Source organism: Apiospora marii (assembly GCF_038362585.1).
Source record: "Apiospora marii strain CBS 49790 chromosome Unknown utg000009l_segment0_segment0, whole genome shotgun sequence".
NCBI classification, from domain to species: Eukaryota; Fungi; Ascomycota; class Sordariomycetes; order Amphisphaeriales; family Apiosporaceae; genus Apiospora; species Apiospora marii.
Window position 1 is genome coordinate 230,626 of NW_027117381.1, and position 25,453 is coordinate 256,078.

The window sequence follows — 25,453 nt, forward strand, 5'->3', positions numbered from 1 at the left end:
GTGCGACGGTGTCGCGCTCCTCCTGACCCTCCAACTCCAAAAAAGAAATGCTATCTGCCAGATACTGTAATGCAGCAGTAGTGCTGTTACGGTGTGCCTGCCACCTGCTTTCCCCCCAAAGACCCCCCACGTATTTCATATGGGCTTTTGCACACCTGCCGGGCTGATTGGTTGCTAAACTCGGTCTTGGCTCCGAGAGAGATCTACACTCATATTGACCTTAAGGGAACTCCCCCGCCACTCCCACCTTCCCAAGGGTCTTCTCTGTTCTTGAAGTCGATCGTGGAAATCCCATTTGCCAGACAAGCATCGCTTCTTCGCGCAGGGAGCTGTTCGTAGTTCACCTCACTGGCCCCGAAGCCCTTCCCCATGAATCAAGCCGAGCATGGAACAAGTAGATACAGTCCTAGTAACCTTGCATGTCAGTAGAGTATTCCGAATGGGCAGTTTCTCCTTGGGGATAGAACACACCATAAGACCCGTCCGGGCTCAAGTACTCCCCCACGACCGCCAACCAGCTCTCCCTAAACATCCGCGCCCGGTCCCCGTCGTCGAACTTGTAACTGCTCCCCACCAGCACCCTCTCGTCCGCCTGGACGGCGACGGCGACCGGGTCCGTCTCGTGGGGGAATATGATATCCGCGTTCATCCGGGGCACGAGGTACTGCACGTGCCGTCTCCTTTCGGCGTCCCAGTGGCCCTCCACCGTCCAATCGCGCGCGTCGAATTCCTGGTACCCCAGGTGGGCGTTGGCGTTATCCAGGGCGTTCAGGATGAACCGCTCGTTGACGCCGTCCGGGTCGTTGTAGGCCGCGCACACCCGCTCGGCGTCCTGGCACCCGTCGAGACCTAGGATCATCCGCGAGGTGGAGGAGCCGCTGTCGTCGCCGGCTCGGAGGGTGTCGGCCCAGCTCCTCAAGAACGCGGCCGCCTCGTTCGGTGGGGAACTGCCGAGGGTCGAACCCAGTGAAAGAACGCAGCGGTGCCGGCCGGCGTTCTCCGGATGCGCGATCCAAGCCTGTCCGTCCTCGTAAGTCCCGTGCAAGCCGTGGCAACGCACGTACTCGAAGCGGCCCGCCTCCACCAGCTGGCCCAACGTCCGCTCCAGCTCGGCCCGGTCCAAGTCCAGGGCGTAGTAGTCCACCCGTTTCCCCTGCGCCTCGATGGCCTCGAGCAGGATGCGGGTCTTGCGCAGGTTGCCGCTGCCCAGCTCCAGGAGGATGGTGCCGGGCTCGATCTGGGCGGCCAGCTCCCGGTTGTGCGCCTTGAGCAGGGCGATCTCGCTGTTGGTCAGGTAGTACTCGGGCACGTACGTGAGCTCTTCGAACAGTTTGAGGCCCTTTTCGTTCCATAAGAGCAGCGAGGGCAGGGTCCGGTGGTCGTGCTCGTTGCGATTCTCGAGGCTGGATCGGATGGCGGTCGCCAGGTCGAGCGGCTGCTGACCAGCGCGGATGTCGATGATGTCGACATGGCTCTCTTCGGCGCTGGCTTCGACGGAGACGTCGACTTGAGAAGTCTTTTCGGTACCGCCACCACCAGCGCTTGAGTCTAGGGTCAGGCGATTCGGGACACAAAGCTCTACTGGCATGTTTGTTCGTAATGAGATCTATGCTTCGGTATGCTGCAAAACAAATGTTACAAAGCTGAGTGCATCGTTGGGGGGTTCCTTTTCCAGCTTGCCTTAAATATATGGCAATCTTAAGCCTTGGGCTGTTATACTGTCAGTTCGAGACAAGTCGGCGCCTTCCAGGCGTTGAACCTATCGACACCATGTGCACCAATGGTTTGTCGTGGTGATAGATGGCGCAATGCCACCTGCATGCCTATGACCATCGGTGACCTAATAATCTCTGGAATTGTGTTACTCTGCTGATCGTCGGCGATTAGGTAGGCTTGCGTCTCCGGATTCTGGACGCCAAACCAATCAACAGCCGTGCAGTGATTGTCTAGAACAGTACCCTACAAGGTAACTCCAACAGTTTATCTCCAACTCTACCTCCGACAGCGAGTTATGCCCCAATTGCCTAATTCCACGACGTGGCAACGCGTCCCGGCTTGCTTATTTGCGTGCCGTTGCATTTGCGTACATTTACTGGCTCTCCATCAGCTAACGCATGTAATGGGGCGAATAGGAGACCATGATATCCATATGCTACTTGACAACAAACTGGTGCCATTGTGGCTAAACAGCTATCCCATTGACAGGTATTATCCCACTCTTACCTGTATAGACGTTATTCCATTATCGCCTACCCGGTCTTCCCGTTGGTCTTTCATCGTGGTGCCAAGAGTATTGCCGATATTGTTGAGACTGTTGAGCACACGAGGTCACTTCGCCTCCTCGAATTCATGGCCACGAACCTACTTCAACCACTCGAGCTTGTCGCAATCCCGCGTGGCACCCTGCACTTCTCCGCCAGGCTCCGCTGTGTCTTGCGGCTTGTTGTTGGGACGGGGCCTTGACTTGATGTTTGTCGCTTGTACAGAAAACATGCCTGTCGGAAACAAGATGTGAATAGACGGTGTAGTTCTTCTTTCAATCACCACCCGACTGCATTCCACATGGCCGTCGTCGGCAGGGAACCAATCGCGCGACCAAACGGAGCCTCCAGTCCAGTAGTTTTCGCCCCCCCCCCCTTCCCGAATGAGTAATTATCGCATCGGGATCGGGGCATGCCCCGACGTGGCCCCAGACAAACGTAATGAGCTCCGGTGTTGTTGCCGAGGTTTTTCTTCCAGAAAACGTGCTAGGCGAGTCAGCTAGTATGGATTCCGCCAAGCGTAACGGGGTCGCAGCCCCAGATCATGCAATACCCCACGGGCAACCTTCTCCACCCTCTCCAGAAAATGGGGATCTCGGCAGTCACTGACCTTACCATCTCGTGACCAACGTTCGTTGAAACCGGTTCCCATGACGAGCAGAAATACTTGGCGGGATGGCTGGAGAAATAGTCGGGGATCGTAGCCACTGTATAAAAAGCGACGATGGCCCGGAAGCAACGTGGCTGATGTTGTCCCACACCGCTCGATAACCAGACACTGCCGCGCGCACCCGTTTCCCCAAATGGCTCCCCCGGCCCCTCTCCGTCGGCTCGCCCTCCTCCTCCTCACCTTCCTCGGCATCATCTCCCTCGCCGCCTCCTCCTCCCTCTACCCCGCAGACCGCCAATGCGCCGCCGCCCGCTACGCCCACAAGCCCCGCGTCTTCGTCGCGACGGACATCAGCAATGAGCCCGACGACCAGATGTCGCTGGTGCGCCTGCTGACCTACGCCAACGAGCTGGACCTGCGCGGCCTCGCCGTCGTCACCTCGGTCTGGAAGAACGACTCGCTCGACACGGCGTCGGTCCGGACCGTGCTCGCCGCCTACGCCAACGTCACCGCCCTCCTCGACGCCAACGTGCCGGCGAGCGCGCCCTACCCGCGCGCCGAGGCCCTGCAGGCCCTCGTGCACGAGGCGCACCCCGTCTACGGCCTCGCCGCGCTGGAGCTGCCCCCGAGCGAGGCGGCCCTCGCGCTCGTCGCGGCGGCCGACGCGGCGTCGGCCGACGAGGATCCCTTGTACGTGTGCCTTTGGGGCGGCGCGGGCGTGCTGGCCGAGGCGCTGCACCACGTCTCGCAGACCCGGTCGGCCGACGCCACGGCGGCCCTCGTGCGCAAGCTGCGCGTCTACGCCATCTCGGACCAAGACGACGCCGGCGCCTGGCTGCGCACCAACTACCCCTCGCTCTTCTACGTCGTGGCCCTGCACGGCTTCAGCGAGTACACCCAAGCCGCCTGGAACGGCATCTCGGGCGAGTCCTACCGACACTTCGACAAAGGCGGGCCCGACACGTCGCTCGTGACCAACGAGTGGCTGGAGCGGCACGTGCGCGTCGGAGCGTTGGGCAAGCACTACCCCAACTTCACGTACATCATGGAGGGCGACACCCCGTCCTTCTTCCCGCTCCTCCGCAACGGGCTCGGCGACCCGGAGCACCCCGAGTGGGGCAGCTGGGGCGGCCGCTTCCTGCGCGTCGACGCCTCGGGCCGCTACCCGCTCTACAGCGACGCGTCCGACGTGGCCGTCGGCGTCAACGGCGAGATCTACGTCAGCGCCTTTGCGGGCATCTGGCGGTGGCGGCAGGCGTACCAGCACGACTTCGCCGCGCGCATGCAGTGGACCGCGAACGCCGGCGCTGACTCCGCGAAGCAGAACAACCATGCGCCCGTGGCCGTGGTGAACGGCACCTGCGGGCCCGACCCCGTCAAGCTCCCCTTCCATCTCGGCGAGGCCGTCGTCTTGGACGCGGCCTCGGGGAGCTGGGACCCCGACGGCGACGAGCTGGCGTTCGACTGGTTCCACTACCGCGAGGTGACGGAGCGGATGCAGGAGGGCGTCGTCACTAAGGTGAGCGAGGACATCGCTGTCAAAAAGCTGGACCAGGCCGGAGGCATGGTCTCGCTGGAGCCGCTCAAGAACCAAGTAAGTAATTTGCCTTCACCACGCCCGTCTTTCTTAGAGCAATCAGCGACCAGTGCTGACCGAGATCACAGACTATGCACGTCATTCTTTCCGTCATGGACAAAAGGGACATGGGCTTGACGACCTACCGCCGCATAATTCTCACCCCTGAGACGTAGGAGCTTCCGTAGGTAGACCATTATACATATAAATCGATAGTTCCACTCGAATAATCGGTGCTTCGGTAGGGGATAATGGAATAACGTTTATGAAAGTATGATTAATCACAACGGCATCGGCTTCTTGTCAAGAGAATCGCCTATGGAGACCAGGGTCTCCTATTCGCAACCAATTCATGCATTATCACCATAAGGTGACGAGGTATTATATGTAGCTCAAAGAGAACACACCGAGCGGTATCGTAGCAAACCCGCGGCCATTCGTGTCTCGTTTCCATCGTAACTCGTATATATTATTGCATTTGGTGTGGTCTCTCCTTCATCTTGCACCATAGAGGCCACAGTGCCGGGATATCGTCCAGACATGAACAGTCATGTACCTCGTTACGGACGGGTATCATCTGATGCTGGTGAAACTCCATCTCGACCGCCAGTCGGAAGTTTGGCACACGCCGCTCCTGTCCTTCGTCTTCTTGCCCGGCCTCATTTTCCCCATTACCGGATGCAGAAGCAACAGAAGAAGGCGATATCAGCTGCAGCCAGGCTCGACGCGCGCCTGCCACCATCTTCTGCCCAGATTCCAGCTCGCAAGTGACACAGGTTGCCCTGTAGCGCTTGTCCCACATGGATGACGCCTCGAGGTACTCGTAGCGCGCGTCTCGATAGAGCCACAACCCGTTGGGGTCGAGCCCTCTCCAGAGGTTGTTGAGGCGTTCCAGCTCGCCGGGCTCGTCGTACATGACCAGCTGGGTTTGGCGCTTCAATCTGCGTTGGCGACAGAAATGATACTCGCTCCAGATGTTGATATATTCCATCTCGTGAATGACCGGCCCGCAGCAGTCCGGGCACGTGTGTTCGTCCATCGTGATGTTCACGCATGGCTTTTGTGTGTGGACCAGAATCAGGGTCTCGATGGCCTCCGAGTCGCGCAGCCAGGCGTACTGCCCGCCTCTGGCCGCGTGGTTGACAAAATGATCGTAGTCGATGGCAAGGGTCTTGCGGGATTGGAGGAAATCGTAATCCCAGTACTTGTCCCAAACATCCGGATAATGATAAACGGGCTCCCGGGTGTCGGTATAGTCCGTGAGATAAGCCTCGTGGACTTCTTCGGTGTAGGCAGAGTCCTTGGGAAATCTCCAGTACTGATCCCTAGGTTTGCGGAGGTAGGCAATGTCTGTGTCAAATGCCCAGTATTTGAGCTGCCCATTACCTCGAGCAGTCCAGATCGGCTTCCAGTAGGACCCTTTGGCCATGAAGAAGTGCCATGCCTCTGAACAGGTCTTTGCGACTGTTGGCACATCTCTGGCTCCATTGAGGGGAGGTTCACATGTCCTGATTGTAAAGTCAACAATTCGGGGCCTTTGATGGGCGGCGAGAGCCCATATCTTACACCGCAGCTCTGAAGGCAGGCGCGAGAAGGGGAAGAAGGTCCGCGTGGACACGTCTTCTGGGACGGCCACGACCAAAGGCAACGAATGGTAGAGTTTGGGGACAAGGGTTTGCAGGATTGGTCGGACCAGATGCCTCGGTACTTTATCCGCCTCGAGCAACATGTCTCGGATCATGCGCAGCCATGGTTCGAGCTGCTCGGGGGTGACAGAGAGATTGCCAAGGGACGTTTCGCGCCCTGCTGGAACCGTTCTGTCCAGCGGGTAGTCCCAGCCCACTTGAGCCTCAATCGACGGGGGAGCTAGTTTGCGGGCGGCTGGACCTTCGAGATGTGGACATATGATGCACTCGTCAGGGCTCAGTTGAAACTCATAAGTACGTTTGCATCGCTCAACCAATTCGGCGGGTGGCTGCCTGGGGTCTGGCATGTAGTCGCGAGGAGCCATTTGGTCTCGAGAGTGGGAGGTTTGTTGTTGGATTGAAAGTGGCAGATTTGATGGGTGAGTCAAGGTGGGGGGGGGGGGGGGCACAATGCAAGCAGCCGCTGGAATAACCGTACTCCGATTGACAGCAAGTACTTACTTACCTTGATTATTCCACAGTCACTGCGCGTTCTGGCATTTGTTGTGACAATCTTGGGGTTGTATATGTACACATCCACATCCCCTTGATTGTCAGGTACGGCTTAATAAACAGTGGGACACAACGATTGATACATGTGACTTGCGAAGGTAATTAACACCACGAGGTGAAGGCTTCGACGGCGTGAAACTCTCGTGACAGATGAGTGCTAAGGAGCCTTGGTATGACTCGAGAGAAAAGAACAAAGAAGAAAAGGAAGATACCTGGCTGGAAACAGTAGACAGAGTCGGGTGCGATGCAGCATTCAACTTGCGACAATGTACACAGTAAATTGACCAGGACTACATTATGTACCAACGTCTGTTGATCGCTACCGTGATTTCAACCGCTCCAAGTCCGCAGTCGACACCGGAAACCGCCAAAACCCATGCAGCACAAACGCCGCCCACTTGTACAGCGGCTCCGCGTTGGTCGCATCTAGCTCCCCCGCCGCCTCCCGGACGGCCTTGGCTACATCCACGAAGCCAACCTGGTCACCACTACCACTACCACTTCCGGTCTTCTTCTTCTTCTTCCGGCACTGCCGCAAGAACGAATCGAAGAAATGCCGCGCGAACCGAGCCCCGTCCCCGTCGTCGATGCTCCAAAGCGTCGAGACGGTCGAGCTGGCGCCCGCGTACAGCAGGGCGGGCACGAGGCCCATGACCTCGTCCCCGAGCTGCACGTCGGCGACGCCTCCCTGGCAGGCGATCAGGTTGACGTGGGTGCTGGCCGGCACCTTGACGTCGAAGAGCTCGCGGGCGGTGAGACGGTCGACGGGCCGTTCAGTTGGTGCTTTCCCGTCATCCGCATCTAGTTTCGGCCGCGGCGCCTTGTCGTCGGTGGCGGCAGTAGTATCGGGCACTTGGGGAAACTCGACGTGGTGGTTCAGGGGATCGCCGGCGCGCCAGTTGCAGTGGGTATGGAGATGGATGAGTCGGGATTTGGTGGCCCTTTCGAGGAACTCGGCCTTGCCGGCGCTCGCGTCCATCATGGGATCAACACCAAAGCCGCCCGCCATATCGCGGATACTCTTACGGCCTGCGGCGTATCCCTCCGCTTCGGTCTCAGGGATCCCGGATAGGAACAGTGCCTGTAGAGCCCCCGGGTCATGCCGCGCGTACTCGGCCGCCGCGGCGCAGGACCGCAACAGGGAGTGGCTGTGCGTGTAGATGACAGGATTGCGATGAATGAGGGCCTCCGTTTTGGTTTTGGTCTTGGCAGAAGGAGCACCGTCGCCGCCTTCCTGCGCAGTTGTTGTCGTCGTCAGGTTCAAGGCGTGCAGTGGGATCCTGTGCAAGATGCTCGATGGACAGAGCACGAGCACCTTGCCCCTTTTCGTGTGATGCACCAGCGGGGCCACGAGGCCGCCCAGCATCGCGTTGAACTTTCCGCGCGCCTCGGAAGTGTTGAGGTTCTCTTCCCGATAGTGTTTCCACGTGGGAGGGGATAGGTACTCCTCTTGCCAGGCCAGCACGTCAGCCTCGCTCACGGGCACCACGTCCATGGTGGGCCTCTCGCTCGCCCGTGCCGTGAACAGCAGCATCTGCCCCTTCTGGTTGGCCAGGTAAGGCGGGAGGTAAAACCAATCCACCAACACCAGAGGGGAGCCGGCCTGGGCCTCGAGCCGGGCAATGTCGCCCACCTTGAACGGCGTCGCCTCGCGGAGGTCGACGAGCTGGCACAGCAGCGGGTCGCTCGTCTTCATGCGGTCCAGGTGGGCGTCCAGCCGCCGGCGCAGCCTGAACCGGTCCATCAGCCGGGCCTCGTCGATCTGCCGCCTCAGGCCCAGCATCTCCTCGTAGAGCGTCCGGGTCTCGGGGGATCCCTCGACGATGCGGCCGACCAGCTCGGGCGGGTCGTAGCTGCGCACGCCGAGGGTCCGCGCCAGCGAGCGCGCCTTGTACTTTTGCACCCACGCCCAGGCCCCGCGGGCCGCCCGCTCCGCTGCCATCATGTCTTCTTCTCGGTCGGTCAGGTGGAGGGTGATGGCCGTGATGGCCGTGTAGGCGCTGCCGTGGAAGCGGGTGAGGCTCTGCCGGTGGGCGATGCTGTCGAGCCCGTCGTTCCACGAGGCGTGGATCTCGGCCCGGGACAAGATGGCGTCAGCCTCCTCCACCATCCTCAGCCCGTCGTCTTGCAGGCTTTGGATCTCCTGCATGGTGAGGCCGAGGGACGCGCCCATCGTGCGGAGGCTTTCCAGCACCTGCTGCAGCCGGAAGATGTTCATTAGGCAGATCTGCGCCCCCGCCCGCAGGAAGATGGCATAGGAAGCCCGGTCGCTCACGCGACGGTGCTCCTGGAGCGCGTCGTCGTTCCACTTCTTCGCCTCCAGAAGCGTCCGGGACGGGCCGTCCCGGGTGAAGTCCGCCACGGGTCCGAGCTGGGCCACGAGCGTCATGGACATGGCCCCGACCCACGCCGGCCGGTGGCTCGGAAACGTCTCGCGGATGATCCGGGGCAAGGCCTTGTCCAGCTCGAGCAGCTTCTCGAGCTCGCGCAGGCGGCGGTCCAGCATGTTCCGCTGGGAGAAGTGCACCTGGCGGCTGTCGCGCAGCATCACCAGGCAGAAGAGGCGCTTTTCGCGCAGGCCTTTGGGGTACGCGCGGAGCCACTGGCAGATGCGCTCGTACTGGGCCTCCTGCGATGTCGAGACGTCGGGGCTTTCCGGGTAGATGACGGAGGCGAGCTCGTCCATCTTTTCGCTTCCCACTACCCCGGCTATGTCTGCCACCCTCCGGGGGCTGACGTCGAACTTGATGTCGGGATCGGCGACGCCCATCATTTCCCGGAAGTCTTCGACGGCGAGACGGCCGGCAGCCACGTCCTCGAAAGACCACTCCCACAGAAGGTCGATTGTTGTCGTATCTGCCCCCTTCTCGCCCCGCATCGCGTTTCTCCAAGGCCAAAAGAACTGTTCATCGACGACTTCCTCATCATCCGCAGGCTCTTCGCGCTGTTCCCGGTTCGTAGTGCCCGGATACCCTCTGGAAGGAGCCACGGTCGGGGCGCTGCGGTGGTTGATCCATTCCCCGATCAGGGGCATGTAGCCGTCCAGCGCCGCCACCTTCCTGTCGGCCTCGCTTGCCTCGTCCATGCGACGCAGCGACCGGAACAGCAGCGCCTGCGACCGGTACAGCGACGCCAGGATGGCCGGCGATCTGAAGCCGGTGTGCCGTTGCAGAAACCCGTCGATCCACTCGAGCGACTTTTCGCGGTCCACCGACATGGAGAGCGTGACGGCGATGAGGCTGTTGTGGTGCTGGACCAGGTCCGTGATGTCTTCGCTCACCGTCTCGTCGTACCGCTCGAGCCGGGCCTGAAGGTCAAAGTACTTCTTCTGGTAGTCCGGGTCGGCCGTGAACTTGAAGAAGAGGTGGACGAGATCGGCGGCGTCGGACAGACACGATCCGGTCTTGGCGCTTTCCATCTGTTCGAGTCTACCGGCGAGCAGTTCGGTCTGGTTCAGCTTCTCTATGGGGTCTTGAATGCAGGATAGTCTCTCATATTGAAGAGATTGCATATGGGGTGCGCCGGCCCGGTCGGTAACGCTATGCACATCGCAGAACCTGTTGAACGCCGCCTCGGACATGTCCAATTCCTCCGAGGCACGGGGCACGTTCTGCTGCATGACCAGCGTGTTGGCCCACTGCAGTCGGACGACGGCTTCGAAATAGCTCCGACCGCTGGTCTCGGGAACCCCGGCGAGTACAGACAAGAACTCTTCCACCACCGGCTCGCGGCCCTCAATCGCGGTCCGGTTCAGCTCCACGCGGAATACCGCGTTGGCCTCCTTGGTCATGCCGCGAGCACAGAGTGAGCGACGCAGCTCGTGCAGCCCGTTCCAAGGCTCGGTGGACGCACAGGACGGGATGCGCTCCGCCTCGTCATTCTCGTAGGCCGAGTAAAGCTTCGTGAACAGATAGCATACTACGTATCGGCGGATGCAGCTTGCCTGGACTTGGAATAAGCAATGGGGTGATCAATTGGATAGTCAATGGGATCACGTCGCAGTTGGGGAATAAAACGTATGGAGAGCGGTAACGCACTTGGATATCCGTATAATCATCAATCGGCACATTCTGGAGCCAACGTTGCGTCCGGGCGACCTCGTGGGCAGAGGAGTCTAGATCGCCGCGGTATCGCGTTCCCAACATGGCCCGCGTAAGAGCCATTAGTCGGTACTCGGGACTGTAGAGATCAGGCCTGGTCCCCTCGAAGTCGTTCAGTCCCGCCTCCAAGATGCGCCATGCTTCCCCCCATCGTCCGGATTCCTGCTCGAGGTCGGCCAGCTCCGTTATTACCACGGGGTATTTCCGGAAGTGGTTCAGCTCGTTGTGATAGATTTCTCTGGCTTCGCCTGTGCGCCCAATCATCTTGAGCCAGATGGCCCTCTCAAGGTGCTGGACGGCATCTGGAGGGAGGGTATGGTAAAGGGAGGTGTGGATGCCTCGATAGGGGGAAGGCTCCATATTGGTTGCCACGCAGGTAGACTTTGCACCCTATGATGAAATTCTGAACTGGTTTCAATGCTATCATCGAGTTTGGTTGCGCAATCTGTCACGAGTGATCTGGGGCGGGACTGGGAGAGGCGATTAATGTAAGGGGTGCATTTCAACACACATTCCACGACGGAAAAAGAAACCAAGCCACGCAAGTCCTGACACCCGTCGGCATGACAAAAAAGGCCTCCAATTGACTAGACTGTCCAATCCCCACGGCTTCCTCCCCTCCCAGCCTGCAGCCACCGAGGGTCTGGAACCAGCAGCATAAAAATGCCAAGCCCAGCTGAACATGGGCGAGACAAGCATACACCAGCTGAATCGGGAATCCCCGCGACACCAACACTTTTATCGATGTGACACATAAAGCTTCGCTTGCTTGCCTGCATTCGCTGGCATTGAGACCCGGGAAAGTATACTGCTTGCTGACACAAGATGAGCGCGACAACCGAAGTCAAACTCGATGACGCAAAGGAGAACCCTGATGCGACCCTCGACTTCGCCGTGGGCGTCGTCGAGGATACAAACGAGCCCACCGACTTTTCTCAGTCCCTCAACCTCACCATCGAGGGCGAAACCGGCGGCCAGCTCTCCGCGCCGCCCTGCACCAACAGGCCGGAAGAGCTCTCCATCCCCCGCCGGGTCATCTCCGCGGCGGTATCGTCCAGCATCTTCCGGTCCGAGTGCCTGCGCCCCATCCTCGCGGGCACGTACAACGGCGTCCCGGCCTACCTGGTGCGGCTGCGGTTCCAGCTCGTGGCGGCGGCGGGCTGGAACAGCAGGGACTGGCTGAGCCGGGTCAAGGGGGCCACCATCAAGGTCTTATTCAAAGACGCACCGTCAGTAGACGATGGAGACGAATCAGAGTCGGATGATGGGGACTCCAATGACGACGAGGAGCCTCAACACCCGTCCATCGTCAAGACCATGCCGGGCCCGGAAGGATGGAAAGGCCAGCCTACGACGGCCCAAGTCGTCGACAGCGGGGAGTTCAGTCTTCAGCTCGGTTGGGACGCCGCCGCCGTATCCGCCACCAAGAGCCGACAGCGCATCAAGGCGGAGACGGGCGCTATTCAGATCGACGTCGCGTGCCTGGGCCACGACGACAACAGCCTCATCGTCAGCGTGGCCGAGGATCCTGTGGACGCCGGCGGGATCCCCAAACACCTGATCCTCCCGCTCATCGTGACGGTTCCACCACATAAGAGGAACAAGAAGCGCGTGGGTAGGGTCCCGGGGCGACGGTTTAGCATGCGGGTAGAGGTCAACGCACGGTTCGGGTTCTGGCGCCATGGCATGCTGGCGGACATCGTGCCTGTCTTGGGTCGGGCGGACGAGCCGCTGTATTTCGATCCGGGGGTGGTGCAGCAGTGGATGGAGGAGGGGCGGACGGGGGTAGGCGGGATCAGGGTGGTGGAGTGGCGTGAAGAGCTGGAGGGTGTAGTTCTGGGGGAGTACTTCTCGTTGTCTGGGCCGGTCCAGGATATTACTTAGAGAGATTGTATTGATAATTTCGGTTGTATGTTCCAAATACATGTCTGAGAACCATCCCCTGAAAGACAAATAAAGAAAAGAAAAGCAGACGAATAAAGAGAACAACAACACCCTCGCCTCTCGGAATAACCATGATCATCGGTTTCTCAAAGCCAGCAAGTTCCTTCCCCTCGCGCCACGACCTCCCCTTGGGCCAATGGGCTGGGCATGCTTTGCCTTTCTGGTCGGGATAGTCACAAGAGGGCAACGCCCATCCAACCCTCGCAGTTGTGACGTAAGGCCCTGTCCAAAACCCCCCAGTAACACCTTGACCTGCGCGCGAGAATGTTTCTTGCGTAAGTCATCCATGATTCGCAGGACCGCCTTGACCCAATCGAAGTGCTCATAGGTTGTTGCCGATACGTCAAGAACGTCGAGGTCAATGACCAAATAGACAGGGCGGCTGGCCCGGGCAATGGACATCTCCAAAAGGCCCAGCCATCCCTGGGCTGTCGTCTCGGTTTGGAACTGGGTGCATGTGAGCGACACGCTCTTCTCCGTCTGCAAACCAGTCGATGTGCGCAGTACTTGCAGCGTCAAATGCTTCAAAATATCCACTACTGATACTTTCGCACCGGATTTCGACCCAGTTTGACTCGGGGGTGGCTTCAAAGCCATGATGCATGGAACTTCGGATTCATGCAGCTGACCGCCAATGCCGACAAAGAGCTTGTACAGTGCATGGCGTGTGTTGAAGGAACCCCTGACTAGTATCAGCCCCGAATCATCCGTCAATGCCCACTTGTTCAGCTGTGGTGAGGCTCCGAGTTGCTTGACCACCATATCAGACCGGCGTTGGAAATTCAGTATTGTGCGATGGTGACAGAAGCTCTCCAGGGCATCTCCTAGAGCAGAGGCAGAGATGCTGGCCATGATGTTCGAGTATTGGATGTCGTTCAGAGTTTGGTTGGCGCTGAAAGCCGAGCTCGAGTTGAGTGTTTGGAATGCTAGGTAGTTATTATATTCGTTAACAGCCGGGTTATACTCTTATACAGGTATATGGGCTCCTTTTACCGATCATCTGGGTTTTAACCTCATAAATTGCATTCTTGTGGGCCTCCATTCTGGCCAATATGTCGCAAGTCTCGTGGTTCTGGACCGCCTGAATCTATTGTGTCAGCCGGAGATTTAAGGAGTATAACAGTATGCTTACCATGAATATGAGCTTGAATGCACCCCAAGCAAGAGAGACATATTCGGGATGGTGTTGCATGAGTACATCCAGAATGTTGGCATAATAATTAATTCTAGATGAGAGCCGGCACAGCCAAATTCGTGTTTTCGATGAGCCCCTTTTCGCAGTATATTTATCCAGGCATAATTGCACTGTAGACTGAATCTCTTCTATCCTCTGATTGTTTGCGAACTGGGTTTGCCCATTTGCCTTCAGTTTACACATAAGGCTTTGGTATGCGCTCTGGGCTGGGTTCCAGCCGCTTTCCGGCACTCTGTAGCATTCGTTAGGTATTGCGTCGCCCGCGTTCGCACAAACGTTGACATGTCGGGCTAACTTACTCGTTTGGGCAGCAAACTCTGGCCCCATACCAGCTCTCAAGCAGGGAGGGCCCTCGTTTCATTCTGCCAAATGGTATTTGTGTGTAGACAAGGAGCGTCGATGTACTATCGTTAGGTAAACTAGGCCCCAAGCAGCGGAGCCTGACCATAGCTCCAGCACGTGGTATTCAGGCTGAGTCGAAGTGCCTTATCTCACGTGTTCGCACCCAATTGGCTCGCACCCTGCGTTCTAGTTTGTGCAACGATGGGGAGAAAGCAATGCGGGGACGGGAGCCTTACTGATGGGTTGTTTGATCTCAGTTTGACAAGGTGTTCAGAGCCATCGCCTCGTCATTCGATTGATCCCTTCACAGCGCGACCAAGGCTATTTAAAGCAGTCCGAGAACGTCACTTTCTCGGAAACACTTCTCATCCATCGGATTTTATCGGTCAAGACCAAACAATACGTCCGCCTGGATGATTCAGATGACCACCTGTGTCCACCGCGACGACAACCCACAAAATTACAGCGACATACCGCAAAGCGTATGTCTCACCCTACACCTAGGAAGGGTCCTACTACTATTGGTGGCAAAGATCACCAGAATCTGAAAGTCAATCAAGAAGTCGGGCTAATGCTGGAACGCGAAGAAGGCACAGATCTGGGTTCAGATAAGAAACAACACCAACTCGTAGCTGAGCCCAACTTGTGTAAGAGCATTACGATTTCTGAAGATCAAACCACCGCTAGCGACCTAGGACGACAGAAACTATGGGTTCTATATGACGCACATATTACAAGCGATTCCTTCGACTGGGGTCAGTGGCAAATAGACGTTCTTTCTCACTCGAAGCGAGACGAAGCTACGACTGAACCTGTCCCTTGGTCCGCAGCACTCAGTGATGATTACGGTATTCTTGGCATGGGGATACAGGATTTACTTCGACCAACCACACTGTCACGCCTGTCACGCCTGGCAAGCCAGGAACCATCATCGCAAGACACCAAATCATCGCGTGAAGAACCTCGCGAGATTGTGTTTCGATCGCCTATGCACGTCGTGGGAAAGAACAAAGGAGTTGTAATAGGCGAATCAAACCTCGCTTCAGCCCCTCCTGTACTATCCGCCCGAATTGACAGCTGGAATAATTTCGAGCACGCCCGTATGATAGAGATGAGTACGCCGAAGTCGACTGCCATTGGCAGAATACGCGAACTTGAACAGGAGCTTGCTCTGCTACAAGAGGGCCTGAAAGTCCCCACGTTCGAAATCCTACACCTTCTGGACCAAGATCCGACCTATTATCTTGCTGCGCCATCTTGGAATGTCAAGGGAACTCACCCTTATCTTAGAGGGAACATCCCATTGTCCGAGCCAGACACCTATCTGAGCGGGCTGGGTAATGTTGCTTTCGTGGTGTACATGAAATACCCCCCGAAAGCCCCCTTGGGTGATTTCTTGAAGAAAGCGACACGCACAGGGTCAACAGCAATTGCAGATCCCGAACCGGCTTCTCACTCCATCAGGCTTTATTCTTCCTCTATGAGAGAAGCGGCGGAAGCATTCTTCAAGGGAGTGAAACGTCATAACCCAGACTATTTTGTACCAGCGGCGGATGCCGACCTTGAGTCGCCGTTTCTCTTTTGGTATCACTTCCGATCGGCCGGTATCCTGGAGGGCTTGAGGCCTGATCAGCAAGAACTATTGAAGCTCCTTACCAACTGGATCGAGGAAACGTACAAAGAAAAATATCAAGGGGTCCATGCCCTATTGGAGAAAGGTTTGATAACTCGTGATGCAGTGGATTTCCTTTTCCAACCTGGGGAGACACTCGTCTGGAATTCCGACTCTGGCACTAGAGGATGCAAGGCGATTTCCTGGGTTACTGGTCGTCCATTGCCTGATGAGAACTCTAAGACTCCTGAGTTCTGCGAGAGTGAGGCCATTTCTGACTTCGTCCCGGGACGGAGTCATCGAACAGTCAGCAACGAAGAATATTCCACAGCCCAGAGCAAAATGAAGAAGACACTCTATTGCCATACCAATGGCCAGGTTTTCGATGATGATTCCGACACTACTGGCGGTTTGACAGAAGTCACGTACGACATCAGCATATGGTACTATAACTACAATGATCGATTCTGGAAGGGCACAGAGAAAACATCCTTCTCGATCCGTGTATCTAAGAACCAGCCGGAGGTGAGAATTGACACGCTTTCCATGTTTCCGATACGTTTCGCCAGTACAGACCTAAGACGCCGACTCGAAAAACGCGGTGAGACGTTTTGGCGTTGCCGTCGCAGGCAATTTGTCTCTTACCAGAAACAGAATGAAGAAAAGATTCTATCGAATGTAAGCACACATCCATCGAACTTTCAGATGGCTATTCCACGCCTCCTGTCAGAGCATTGTTAACTTAAAGGTACAGGACGAGAGGTTCATGGTAGACTTCCCAACTTATCGACTACTTCACTCTGACAGCGCCGGTTTCAGAACGAAGTATGTGGAAACCATGGCCACAGGCAGCTTCATGGCTGATGAATTAATGGATCGAGATCGACCACCTCTCGGTCATGAAACATTGTTCCCTATCACGATCCCAGGTTTTAGTTTGCGAAAGAAGAAATGGCGTTAGTAATGTCCAAGATAAATCATATTTCACCTACACTAACGATAGAATAGAAGACCTAGAAGTCGACCAAATCCAAGACGTCAAATGGTTCAAGGAAGCTTTTGACCATTTGGTAGTCAGTGAGGAGACAAAGGAGCTTGTCCACGCCCTTATCACGAACCGGATTGAATCCGAAAAGAATACTGATTGGGTCACTAACAAGGGTAATGGACTCATCATACTGCTTCATGGCGGCCCAGGCACTGGCAAAACCTTTACCGCGGAGAGCCTAGCTGAATTAGCTGAAAAGCCCCTTTATCCTATCAATTGTGGGGACATCGGTACCAAGCCAGAAGCAGTCGAGAGATATCTCGAATCAGCACTCCATCTAGGAAAGACCTGGGACTGTGTCGTCCTTCTGGATGAGGCCGATGTGTTCCTCGAACAGCGCACGCTCAACGACCTGAAGAGAAATGCTCTGGTTTCTGTTTTCCTCCGCGTCCTGGAGTATTATGAAGGGATCCTCATTCTGACGACAAACCGGGTCGGTATCTTCGACGAAGCCTTTAAGTCCCGCATACAGCTCGCGCTCCACTACGACAATCTCGGCAAGCCCCAGCGCGCCCAGATCTGGAAGAACTTCTTCAAACGGCTGCAGACTCTCGAAGGAAAAGACCGAAGCATCGACTTCGACACGCTCGAGTCCTACGTCGACGAGCTTGCCGAGTACCCGATGAACGGGCGTCAGATCCGGAACACCATCACCACGGCGCGCCAGCTGGCCAAGTTCAAGAAGCGGCCCCTGAACCTCGGCCACTTAAGACATGTCATCAAGGTAGCCGGCAAGTTCGACCAGTATCTACTGGAAGTGCATGACACGATTTCAGATGACCAGATTGCGAGGGGGGAAGGCATTCGCTGATGGATGGGGAAGAGGGGCAGTACACAGGAAAGGGTATCTTTTTTCCATTTCCATATCTTCTGTTTATGGATCTTGCGATGGTGTCGAACTTCACTTTCCTTTTTCTCTTTTCGCTAGCACATTACCACTACCCTGGGCAGGTTTCGTTTTGTCGTCTGGACCCGATTATGCTAGTGTCCCAAGCACAAAATTTCTGAAAGGAATAGCATAAGGGTTGTGGCTCATAGGTGATTATCCCAAGATAAAAATTGAAGTCTCTCATTCTGGATTCTGGTTATGCCGCTGCTATGTTTACTACAGTTGTGACTACCAATTTGAACATCCGAATTGGATTATCGTGGTTCCCCACAATTGACCCCTATTTCGGGCTCACTTAATCCCGAACCCTACGGGAACGTTTACTCCAGTGTCATTTGCGACATCATGCCCGTAGCAAGAGGGCCATCTTCCCAGTCAATACAGTCACGTACGGAACTCGTAGTACGGCCATCGAGATCGAGGATGTCCCACGACTCAAAGACGGTCTCCACTCCCGGGCAGATGGCCGGCGTCGCACAGAGAAGCTTGATACACGCGCTCGGCTTCTCGGATATTCCACGTGCGAGGGAGAGTAGTCGCCAAACGACCATCTGTACCTCCTCTAGCCGCTTCTCCGGGAAGCTGAAGGCGCTCAGCCCGTCGAGGGTGCAGTAGAGCATCGTGCCCTCGGGCAGTTCGTAACACATCTTCTCGTATAGGTCGCAGAGGCCGGCGAGATCGTGCTCCTCGAGACACCAGCTGCATTCGCTGAGTAATTCGTCGCTGAAGGACCTGTACTGGTCGATGAGCTGCAGGATGAGGGTGATTATCAGATCCCGGCAGCCGGAATACCCGTCGTTTTGGTGTTGGCCGCAGAAGAACACCACGGAAATGATGAATGGGTTCTGCTGTTGGACTGTCCGTAACGTGCTGACCAGCTTCGCAACCACATACGACACCGGTGATAGCTGGTCGTCCCGGCTGCCCACTCCGCCGTTAACCATGAGCACCATGGAGGTGTCCAGTGAAACAAAAGACTGCAAACGGTTATGGTCGGAAAGGTATCTCATCTTCTCGTAGTCGCGACCTCCGCCAAGTAAGTTGCGAATGTTACCAAGTTCGGTACAGTCGTCTTCGATCATTGTTACCGGGAAGCATTTTGACTCGAGCAGTTCATCGACATCCACTTTGGGCAGTGGTGGAGGAGCAGTAGCGAGGCTTCGTCTCTTCGCCTTGCGTGATATGATTTGCCCTAGAATAATAAGTCACGAAGAAAGTAAAGCCGGGAGGGGACTTACTGGACATATCTTTGTTCATTTCCATCGACGCCGTGAGGAGGCTATAGAGCTGGACAAGAGCATTGCCACGTTCTATTCTCTCTTGCAAATCCAAATCCAAGATGGCACCGACTTTCTTCTCTATCCGGTCCAGCTTGATGACGCCCATCGTCTGCACAAGGTGGCGTACATCATCCGCCTTCTGCAGCATCTCCAGGCGGAGCCTGGACAACTCGTCTTCATTATCGCCAAGATGGGTGACGGCCCGCTTGAACTTGCCTGTTGAAACTTAGTCGGCAAGGCTTATGTTTAATAGACGTGACGTTTGTCAGCTTACTCCATCGTTTAGAGCGTGCAAAGACCCTCTCGGTGACCAGACGTAACACGCCAAAGATCTTCGCATACAGGGCGGACATCTTCTCGTGCAGCGCTGCGTCGGTGCCCAAGGCCTTGAGAATCTGGTTGGTGGGCGAGTCTGTGATCCTTCGTATGTCGTGAAGTGCAGTGTGAATCAAGGTGTCTAGACTCTCATACGCGGCAGCCACCTTGAGAACGATGGAGAGGGCACCAAAAAGGATTGAGCCATACCCCGAAGCGTCAGGGATGAAATCTAGGAAGGGTTCAACATTCTTGGCGTTCCGGCGAAACCCGTGGAACCCCTTGCGGATACCCACTGCCAGTTTGTGGAAGCTGCCCTCTGGCTCCGGCTTGACTGAGTTTAACTTCTTATCAAGGATTCCGTAAGCAGCATCGACAACCTCTCCCACGTCTTGGAAGTTCTCATAGTGAACTTCGTCTTCCCCGAGATCGATAGTGACGCCTCCCAGAACTTGGAATTTCCTGGACTCCCGGAGGTAGGCCTTTTGCACAAGAACCAGTTCCTGCTGCGACTCTCTGCATTCTTGGTAGATTTCATCAAAGTCCCTTCGCAGTGTAAGTCAATCCTGATATTTGTGACTGCGAAAGAAGCTTGAGGTTGGTCTTACAGTTTTCCATCCTCTCCGTCGCTATCGAATGTAAGCTTCAGGCTGTGGTGGGTATTATGAATTTCAATTCCGAGTCCAGAGGTTTCTGATAGGTCCAACGCTCTATGACCTGAACCATTAAGCCCTTTGAGATATGATGTCACATCGCCATGGGTTGGTTCAAGCTTGAGTCCCATGGTCGCCAGTTGAATAGCCTTGGAGACCGACCCGATATCAGGACTGCGGCTGGCATGACGGTGGCTGTCCGCCATCGAAAAGATGTCATCATCTGATTTTGCAAAAGACGACTTCAAGGATACGTAGGTGTTTAATCCAAGTGTCTACCAAATAAGTCGTATAAACGAGTTACGTAAACGCGGTAGCATCTTCTGCGATATTGGAAAAAACATGAAAACGAGCAGCCTGATTTGGCGTAGAATAGCTGGGGGGTGCTGGGGTACCCCAAATCCTTCGGAAATCAGGCTCTGACATCTGACGCTTCCGACCATGCATCCTTATTAGCGAGCTGGGCGGGTGCATATGGGGGCATCTGGTAATGCAAAAATATCATTGGCCGGATCGGATCTTGACACTGTGGTGAGCTCGTTCAGTGGTTGCACAACATTGGTGGCCACTCTGCATTTGATATTGGCCGTTGTCGGGTGCCTGCCTTTCCGTAGAAGAAATAAATTGCCACCCAAGCCAGGATAGGCAGCCAGGCTTGACAGTCCACAGAATCTGTGCTGTGGACGATTCCCAAGCTACCAGCCATCTCAAAAATCTAAACGTTACTCGGATGAAGTTCCTCGCGCAATACTTGCGGGTTTTGTTCTTACCTGCTCCTCCAATTGCCCCATGACTCTTGTTCAAAGTCCTAGCGAGCCCGCACCCAATACGGTTCATATCTTCAAGAAGGCCCCTGTAGAGCGTCTTTTCGCTCACCGCGTCACCATCCATGGAAGAGAGACAACGCTCAACGTCTCCAGTGGCCAACCCCACAATGTTGCCAATCAACCCACCAGTCCAAGAACAGCTCACCAACCTTGCGGAACGCATAGTTCAGTTGGAGAGTATCGTAAGAAGTCTGATGTAATGGGGGCCTCTCTTGCACCTTGTGGGTTTGTTTGACACATATTTAGGGACGAGAGGCAATCTCTTGATGTTGATTCTGATGAGATAAGCGATGATTCTCGTGACGAAGATTCAACGCACGATTCCGTCAAGGAAAAGGGCGAGCTTTCTGGAGACGAAACTCCCAGTTCTTTACCAACAGTTGCGATCCTACAGCTGCCGGAGCGTGGGCTCAAATCCACACTGGAAACGGTCAGGAGCGAAGAGAATAAGCGACACACCATCGTGGCTTTCTACGAGGAACCCAACATTGATGAGATTGTCAAGAAAGACGCAGCTGGGATACAGCAGAATCCACTACAAAGGGGCATGCCCTGTTGTATTGTCATTAGATCGCCCATGGTCCTCGGTCTGCTCACAAAGATTTCGGGCGAGAAGTTCATTGATGGAATCCAAGCGTCGGTGCACCCCAATCATACCGCATGTAAACAAACAGCTAACGGCCATTTTCCAAAGATTCTTGCCGCCTTATAAAGTGAATATGCCAGTCTAGATTAAAATTGGTGTTTTGCTAAGATCCTTTAGCTCTTCATGACCCATTGGAGAAGCATCCAAGAATACGTGACGAGCTTCAAGAAGTCCTACAATCAAAGGCTGTGTATGAATACAGATGGTGGAGATGATGATGGTGGGGAGCAGCCAAAGCCGGATGGTTTAGGCGCCATTAATCACGCTGACTCGACGCCGGACAAGTTTGACCACGATAAAATCGAGCACTTAGGGCCTATGCGCCTAGAGCTCCAGCACCTGGAGCTTTTCGCCGCCATCATTGAAACTCATCTGGCTTATGCTATCACCCTGCGGCAAATGATTCAGAGCCGTGAACTGCAGACGATACGCTTTGCTGATCTTTGGCATCTATTCAACCCAGGCGACCTGGTTCTGAACTATACGTCGTCAAACACCACACGATCGTATGCCTATCAAGTCTTTTGTATCACTGGAGGCCGAAGGGATGCAAAAGAAGGTAATATTGCCGGCAAGGTCGGTCGTCAGGTCAACCCACTTCTGCTGCGGGCTCTGGCTTTTGAGTATGATGGGGCACGGATTGGTCCTACGGCATACGATCTGGAAATTCAACCTTACTCGGGTGAAAGGCTTATCACGGACCTGGCCTACTTCCCCAAACAGTTCGCTGCAGACGAAAATCGCATCAAGGGTCTGTGTGACCAAGGGCGCCAATTTGTCAATTCGCGCTATGGTCACGCCATATATGAAGGATCTGTTAGCCACGACAACCGATTTGTCGAGAGTGAATTCTTTGTGGATTTCATCAGCGGGTACGAGTCCGACACAGAAGGGATCTCCCGGCCAAAGCTAGAAGCGATCGCTGCACCCCGCCCAACGATACAAGAAACCAACTATACTCTGGTTGGGCCCAATCCGAACTTACGTGGGCCATTCTTCCATTCAGACGAGGAAGTTGATATTGGAAGATGTGAAAAGTTCTTAAAGGACGATTCTTTTCCCAGTTCTATACCAGACGAAGAGATCCACGGATTGGAAGAAGAACAACTTGCACTTTTACCAGACTACGTGGTAGGATACAGCCTCCGTACAAAGGAGTGGTGTGAGTTTGCTATGGTATCTTGTTGTTGCATACACTAACCATAGAGTCAGACCAGCTCACAGTCAGCCGCGTTCGACTGTTGCCACAGGAGAAAAAGCAACGAGGGGAGCCGTTCGACAATCTGGTAATACCTGGAAAGTACAAGCGCATCTTGAAAGCTATGGTAGAAGACCATACGGAAAACCAGTCAAAGGAACAGAATGCCGCGTCCGGACGAGATCTTGATCTCGTCAGTGGTAAGGGGCGCGGACTCATCATCTTTCTATATGGGCCCCCGGGGGTCGGAAAGGTTAGTATGGTTAGACTGACTGCATGGAACAATGGCTGACTTATGTCTAGACCAGCACTGCCGAAACTATTGCAGCGTATACCACACCGCCGCGGCCTCTTTACCCCATAGTCAGTTGTTCAGTCAGATTCTTCATGGCGGTTGACACTAATAGCTTATGTAGACTTGTGGAGATCTGGGGACAACCCCTGGTCAGATTCAACAACGACTCCAGTCCCACTTTCGTCTCGCGCACCGCTGGAACTGTGTGTTGCTCTTGCACGAGGCAGATGTATATCTTGTGGAGAGAGACATCAATGACTTGAAAAGGAATGGAATCGTCTCTGGTTTGTTTTATTCCGTTTTTAGAACTGTTATTCGGTTTCTAGGCCTATTATTCCGCGTTTATTCCAGTGTGACCATCCAATCCACTAACGATTTCGTGCGTCAGTCTTTCTCCGAACGCTCGAGTACTATTCCGGCATCCTGTTCCTGACGTCCAACCGGGAAGGCTCCATCGACGAAGCTTTCAAGTCACGGATTCACGTTGCCCTCCACTACAAGCGTATCAACAGCGACGGCAACACGCAGATCTGGAACAACATGCTCGACCGCATCGAGCAAACCAACCAAGAGAGCGACAAGAAGCTCCCAGTTGCGTTCGACCGCGAGAAACTCCTCACCTGGGCGAAGAAGCATTTTGACAGACATGACTTAGACATGGGCGACGACCCAGGCACGTCCAAGTTCAGCACCTGGAACGGTCGGCAGATCCGAAATGCCTTCCAGACCGCCATCGCTTTGGCCTCTTATGACAGACTGGAGAAGCTGGGCGAAGCTAAACTGACCCCAGAACAGGCCATGAAGAAGTCGAGATGGAGAAAAGTACACCTGCTACCAAGCCACTTCGATCGGGTGGAGGAAGTGGTCGGCGACTTCCAGCAGTACCGTAAGAAGGCCATCTTGGAATCGCGGCATGTACTGATACTAACAAGTATGCATTCAGTGAACATCGTTCGGAAACCGGATCACGTCAGGGCCCAGACCAGGGGTCTACGGAACGACGAATGGGACGGGCAACCTCGACAGCCTCAGTCTGCGTACGCCACCAAGAGCAATATACACACGCAATACGCCCCCTCAACCTCAAGTCAGCCCGGCAGGCCCCTCATGAGAGATTCCAGGCCCAACCAATCCAAGGCCCCCACGACGCGGCCCGCGAAACCGTCAAGGGAAGTTCCGCCACGCATAGTCGAGGCGCGTCCCGCGACCCTCGAGCTAGACGAAGACTACGTCAACGAGGCGTACGATGATCCGTACGGGGATGGGTCGGACAGCGAGGAGGAAGAAGAAGTGTACAGTCAGTCAGGAACTGACACTGACGTGGAGAGGCACTGATGGCAAAGGGTTTTCTTCTTCTTCCTTTTTGGCTCTGTAACTAGCTCCAAAACCCCTTCATATTTCACTTTCGCGTAGTTGTTGACTCCCATCACAGTCAAATTCTGCAGATGGGAGATGACAGAAAGATGAGAGAATAGACAGTCAAGTTGCTACATTCGACAAATGGCAATTCAGAAATCACCAGCAGCCGAAGCAGTGGAATAACCGCTAAATCGCGAAACATCCGTGACTAGTCAACTGCTATACGAACCATTTATTCCAGGTTATTTCTTCAGTGTATCACCAGGAGTTCCAAAAGGTGACCGGATCGAGGGCCCGTCGCCAGTCCGTCCGTCCTTTTAGGATTGCGGTGTCCGCCACCCAGCTGTCAAGTCGCGCGCCACAACAGGCGCATTAGAGCAGGAGGGAGGCCCGACTGCGCGTCAACTTTGCCAGCGCTACGAACGGAAATCCACGCTGCCGGGACAGTTGCGATCCTGGGTAGCGCCAGTGATAAGGCTAAAGGGGCTGACGCTACCGGGCGCTACCAGTGCTGCGACTTACTGTATTAGTCCATGGGCTAGCCCTTCCCAAACTCTAACTTCTTTAGCGCGGCGTCAGGGTGGGCGCAATGTACATGAGATGCCTGAAGCAGAAGGAGCATTAGACTTAGACAGGACAGCTGGTGACTGCGTTGGCAAGGTCGGCATCGTTAGCATCGTGGGCGACAGCGTCACTGGTAGCGCGGATTTACTAGCAGTGTTTCACGATAATCAGGCAGGCCGAGAGATGGGCAACGGAAATTTAATCTAGGTCGGCTTGGCATCCGACAACACATAGCTTCAGTGTAGATCGTTGCAGGGGTTGCTGTTGTTGAACGAGAGAAACCAAACAGAAATCCAATTTTATTTAGCGTATACGTTGGTCCTTTTCGTCTTCGACCTAAGCTGGATTTATGTAATGCGACTTCGCATTTCCTCGCGCTAAATAGGGGGTGACGGACGGGAATGTCAGCGGTTTTCCAGCGATCCTGTCGTTCGTCGTGAAACCCTTGTTTGGCCCAGGATATGCCAAAAACATACCCACTGAGAGTTGCTTTTGCATGCAATCTACCAATGAGAGATGAGCGACAATAGGGCACTATGGG

At 55.2% G+C, this 25,453-nt stretch overlaps 9 protein-coding genes across 9 annotated transcripts; 4 read left to right on the forward strand and 5 right to left on the reverse strand.

The window, feature by feature from the left end:
* Positions 1 to 406: 406 nt before the first annotated feature.
* PG985_011566 (uncharacterized protein) lies at positions 407 to 1,588 on the reverse strand (the record flags this gene model as incomplete). The annotated part of the gene is made up of 1 exon (XM_066831333.1): positions 407 to 1,588. The coding sequence occupies one exon, from the start codon at positions 1,586 to 1,588 to the stop codon at positions 407 to 409; it is 1,182 nt and encodes a 393-aa protein (XP_066679383.1).
* Positions 1,589 to 3,064: 1,476 nt separating this feature from the next.
* Positions 3,065 to 4,623, forward strand: PG985_011567 (uncharacterized protein; the record flags this gene model as incomplete). Its single annotated transcript, XM_066831334.1, has 2 exons — positions 3,065 to 4,465; positions 4,537 to 4,623. The coding sequence occupies 2 exons, from the start codon at positions 3,065 to 3,067 to the stop codon at positions 4,621 to 4,623; spliced, it is 1,488 nt and encodes a 495-aa protein (XP_066679384.1).
* A 293-nt stretch (positions 4,624 to 4,916) lies between these two features.
* On the reverse strand, positions 4,917 to 6,458 carry PG985_011568 (uncharacterized protein; the record flags this gene model as incomplete). The annotated part of the gene is made up of 1 exon (XM_066831335.1): positions 4,917 to 6,458. One exon carries the CDS (start codon positions 6,456 to 6,458, stop codon positions 4,917 to 4,919), a length of 1,542 nt encoding a protein of 513 aa, XP_066679385.1.
* Positions 6,459 to 6,964: 506 nt separating this feature from the next.
* Positions 6,965 to 11,105, reverse strand: PG985_011569 (tetratricopeptide repeat protein; the record flags this gene model as incomplete). The annotated part of the gene is made up of 2 exons (XM_066831336.1): positions 6,965 to 10,426; positions 10,683 to 11,105. The coding sequence occupies 2 exons, from the start codon at positions 11,103 to 11,105 to the stop codon at positions 6,965 to 6,967; spliced, it is 3,885 nt and encodes a 1,294-aa protein (XP_066679386.1).
* A 465-nt stretch (positions 11,106 to 11,570) lies between these two features.
* PG985_011570 (uncharacterized protein) lies at positions 11,571 to 12,629 on the forward strand (the record flags this gene model as incomplete). Its single annotated transcript, XM_066831337.1, has 1 exon — positions 11,571 to 12,629. One exon carries the CDS (start codon positions 11,571 to 11,573, stop codon positions 12,627 to 12,629), a length of 1,059 nt encoding a protein of 352 aa, XP_066679387.1.
* A 135-nt stretch (positions 12,630 to 12,764) lies between these two features.
* On the reverse strand, positions 12,765 to 13,881 carry PG985_011571 (uncharacterized protein; the record flags this gene model as incomplete). The annotated part of the gene is made up of 3 exons (XM_066831338.1): positions 12,765 to 13,615; positions 13,683 to 13,770; positions 13,822 to 13,881. 3 exons carry the CDS (start codon positions 13,879 to 13,881, stop codon positions 12,765 to 12,767), a joined length of 999 nt encoding a protein of 332 aa, XP_066679388.1.
* A 1,456-nt stretch (positions 13,882 to 15,337) lies between these two features.
* PG985_011572 (uncharacterized protein) lies at positions 15,338 to 17,697 on the forward strand (the record flags this gene model as incomplete). The annotated part of the gene is made up of 3 exons (XM_066831339.1): positions 15,338 to 16,516; positions 16,593 to 16,794; positions 16,847 to 17,697. 3 exons carry the CDS (start codon positions 15,338 to 15,340, stop codon positions 17,695 to 17,697), a joined length of 2,232 nt encoding a protein of 743 aa, XP_066679389.1.
* Positions 17,698 to 18,095: 398 nt separating this feature from the next.
* Positions 18,096 to 20,154, reverse strand: PG985_011573 (uncharacterized protein; the record flags this gene model as incomplete). The annotated part of the gene is made up of 4 exons (XM_066831340.1): positions 18,096 to 18,967; positions 19,014 to 19,271; positions 19,330 to 19,916; positions 19,979 to 20,154. 4 exons carry the CDS (start codon positions 20,152 to 20,154, stop codon positions 18,096 to 18,098), a joined length of 1,893 nt encoding a protein of 630 aa, XP_066679390.1.
* Positions 20,155 to 20,957: 803 nt separating this feature from the next.
* Positions 20,958 to 24,324, forward strand: PG985_011574 (uncharacterized protein; the record flags this gene model as incomplete). Its single annotated transcript, XM_066831341.1, has 7 exons — positions 20,958 to 21,046; positions 21,097 to 21,512; positions 21,699 to 22,658; positions 22,709 to 22,947; positions 22,998 to 23,057; positions 23,111 to 23,192; positions 23,378 to 24,324. 7 exons carry the CDS (start codon positions 20,958 to 20,960, stop codon positions 24,322 to 24,324), a joined length of 2,793 nt encoding a protein of 930 aa, XP_066679391.1.
* Positions 24,325 to 25,453: the final 1,129 nt, after the last annotated feature.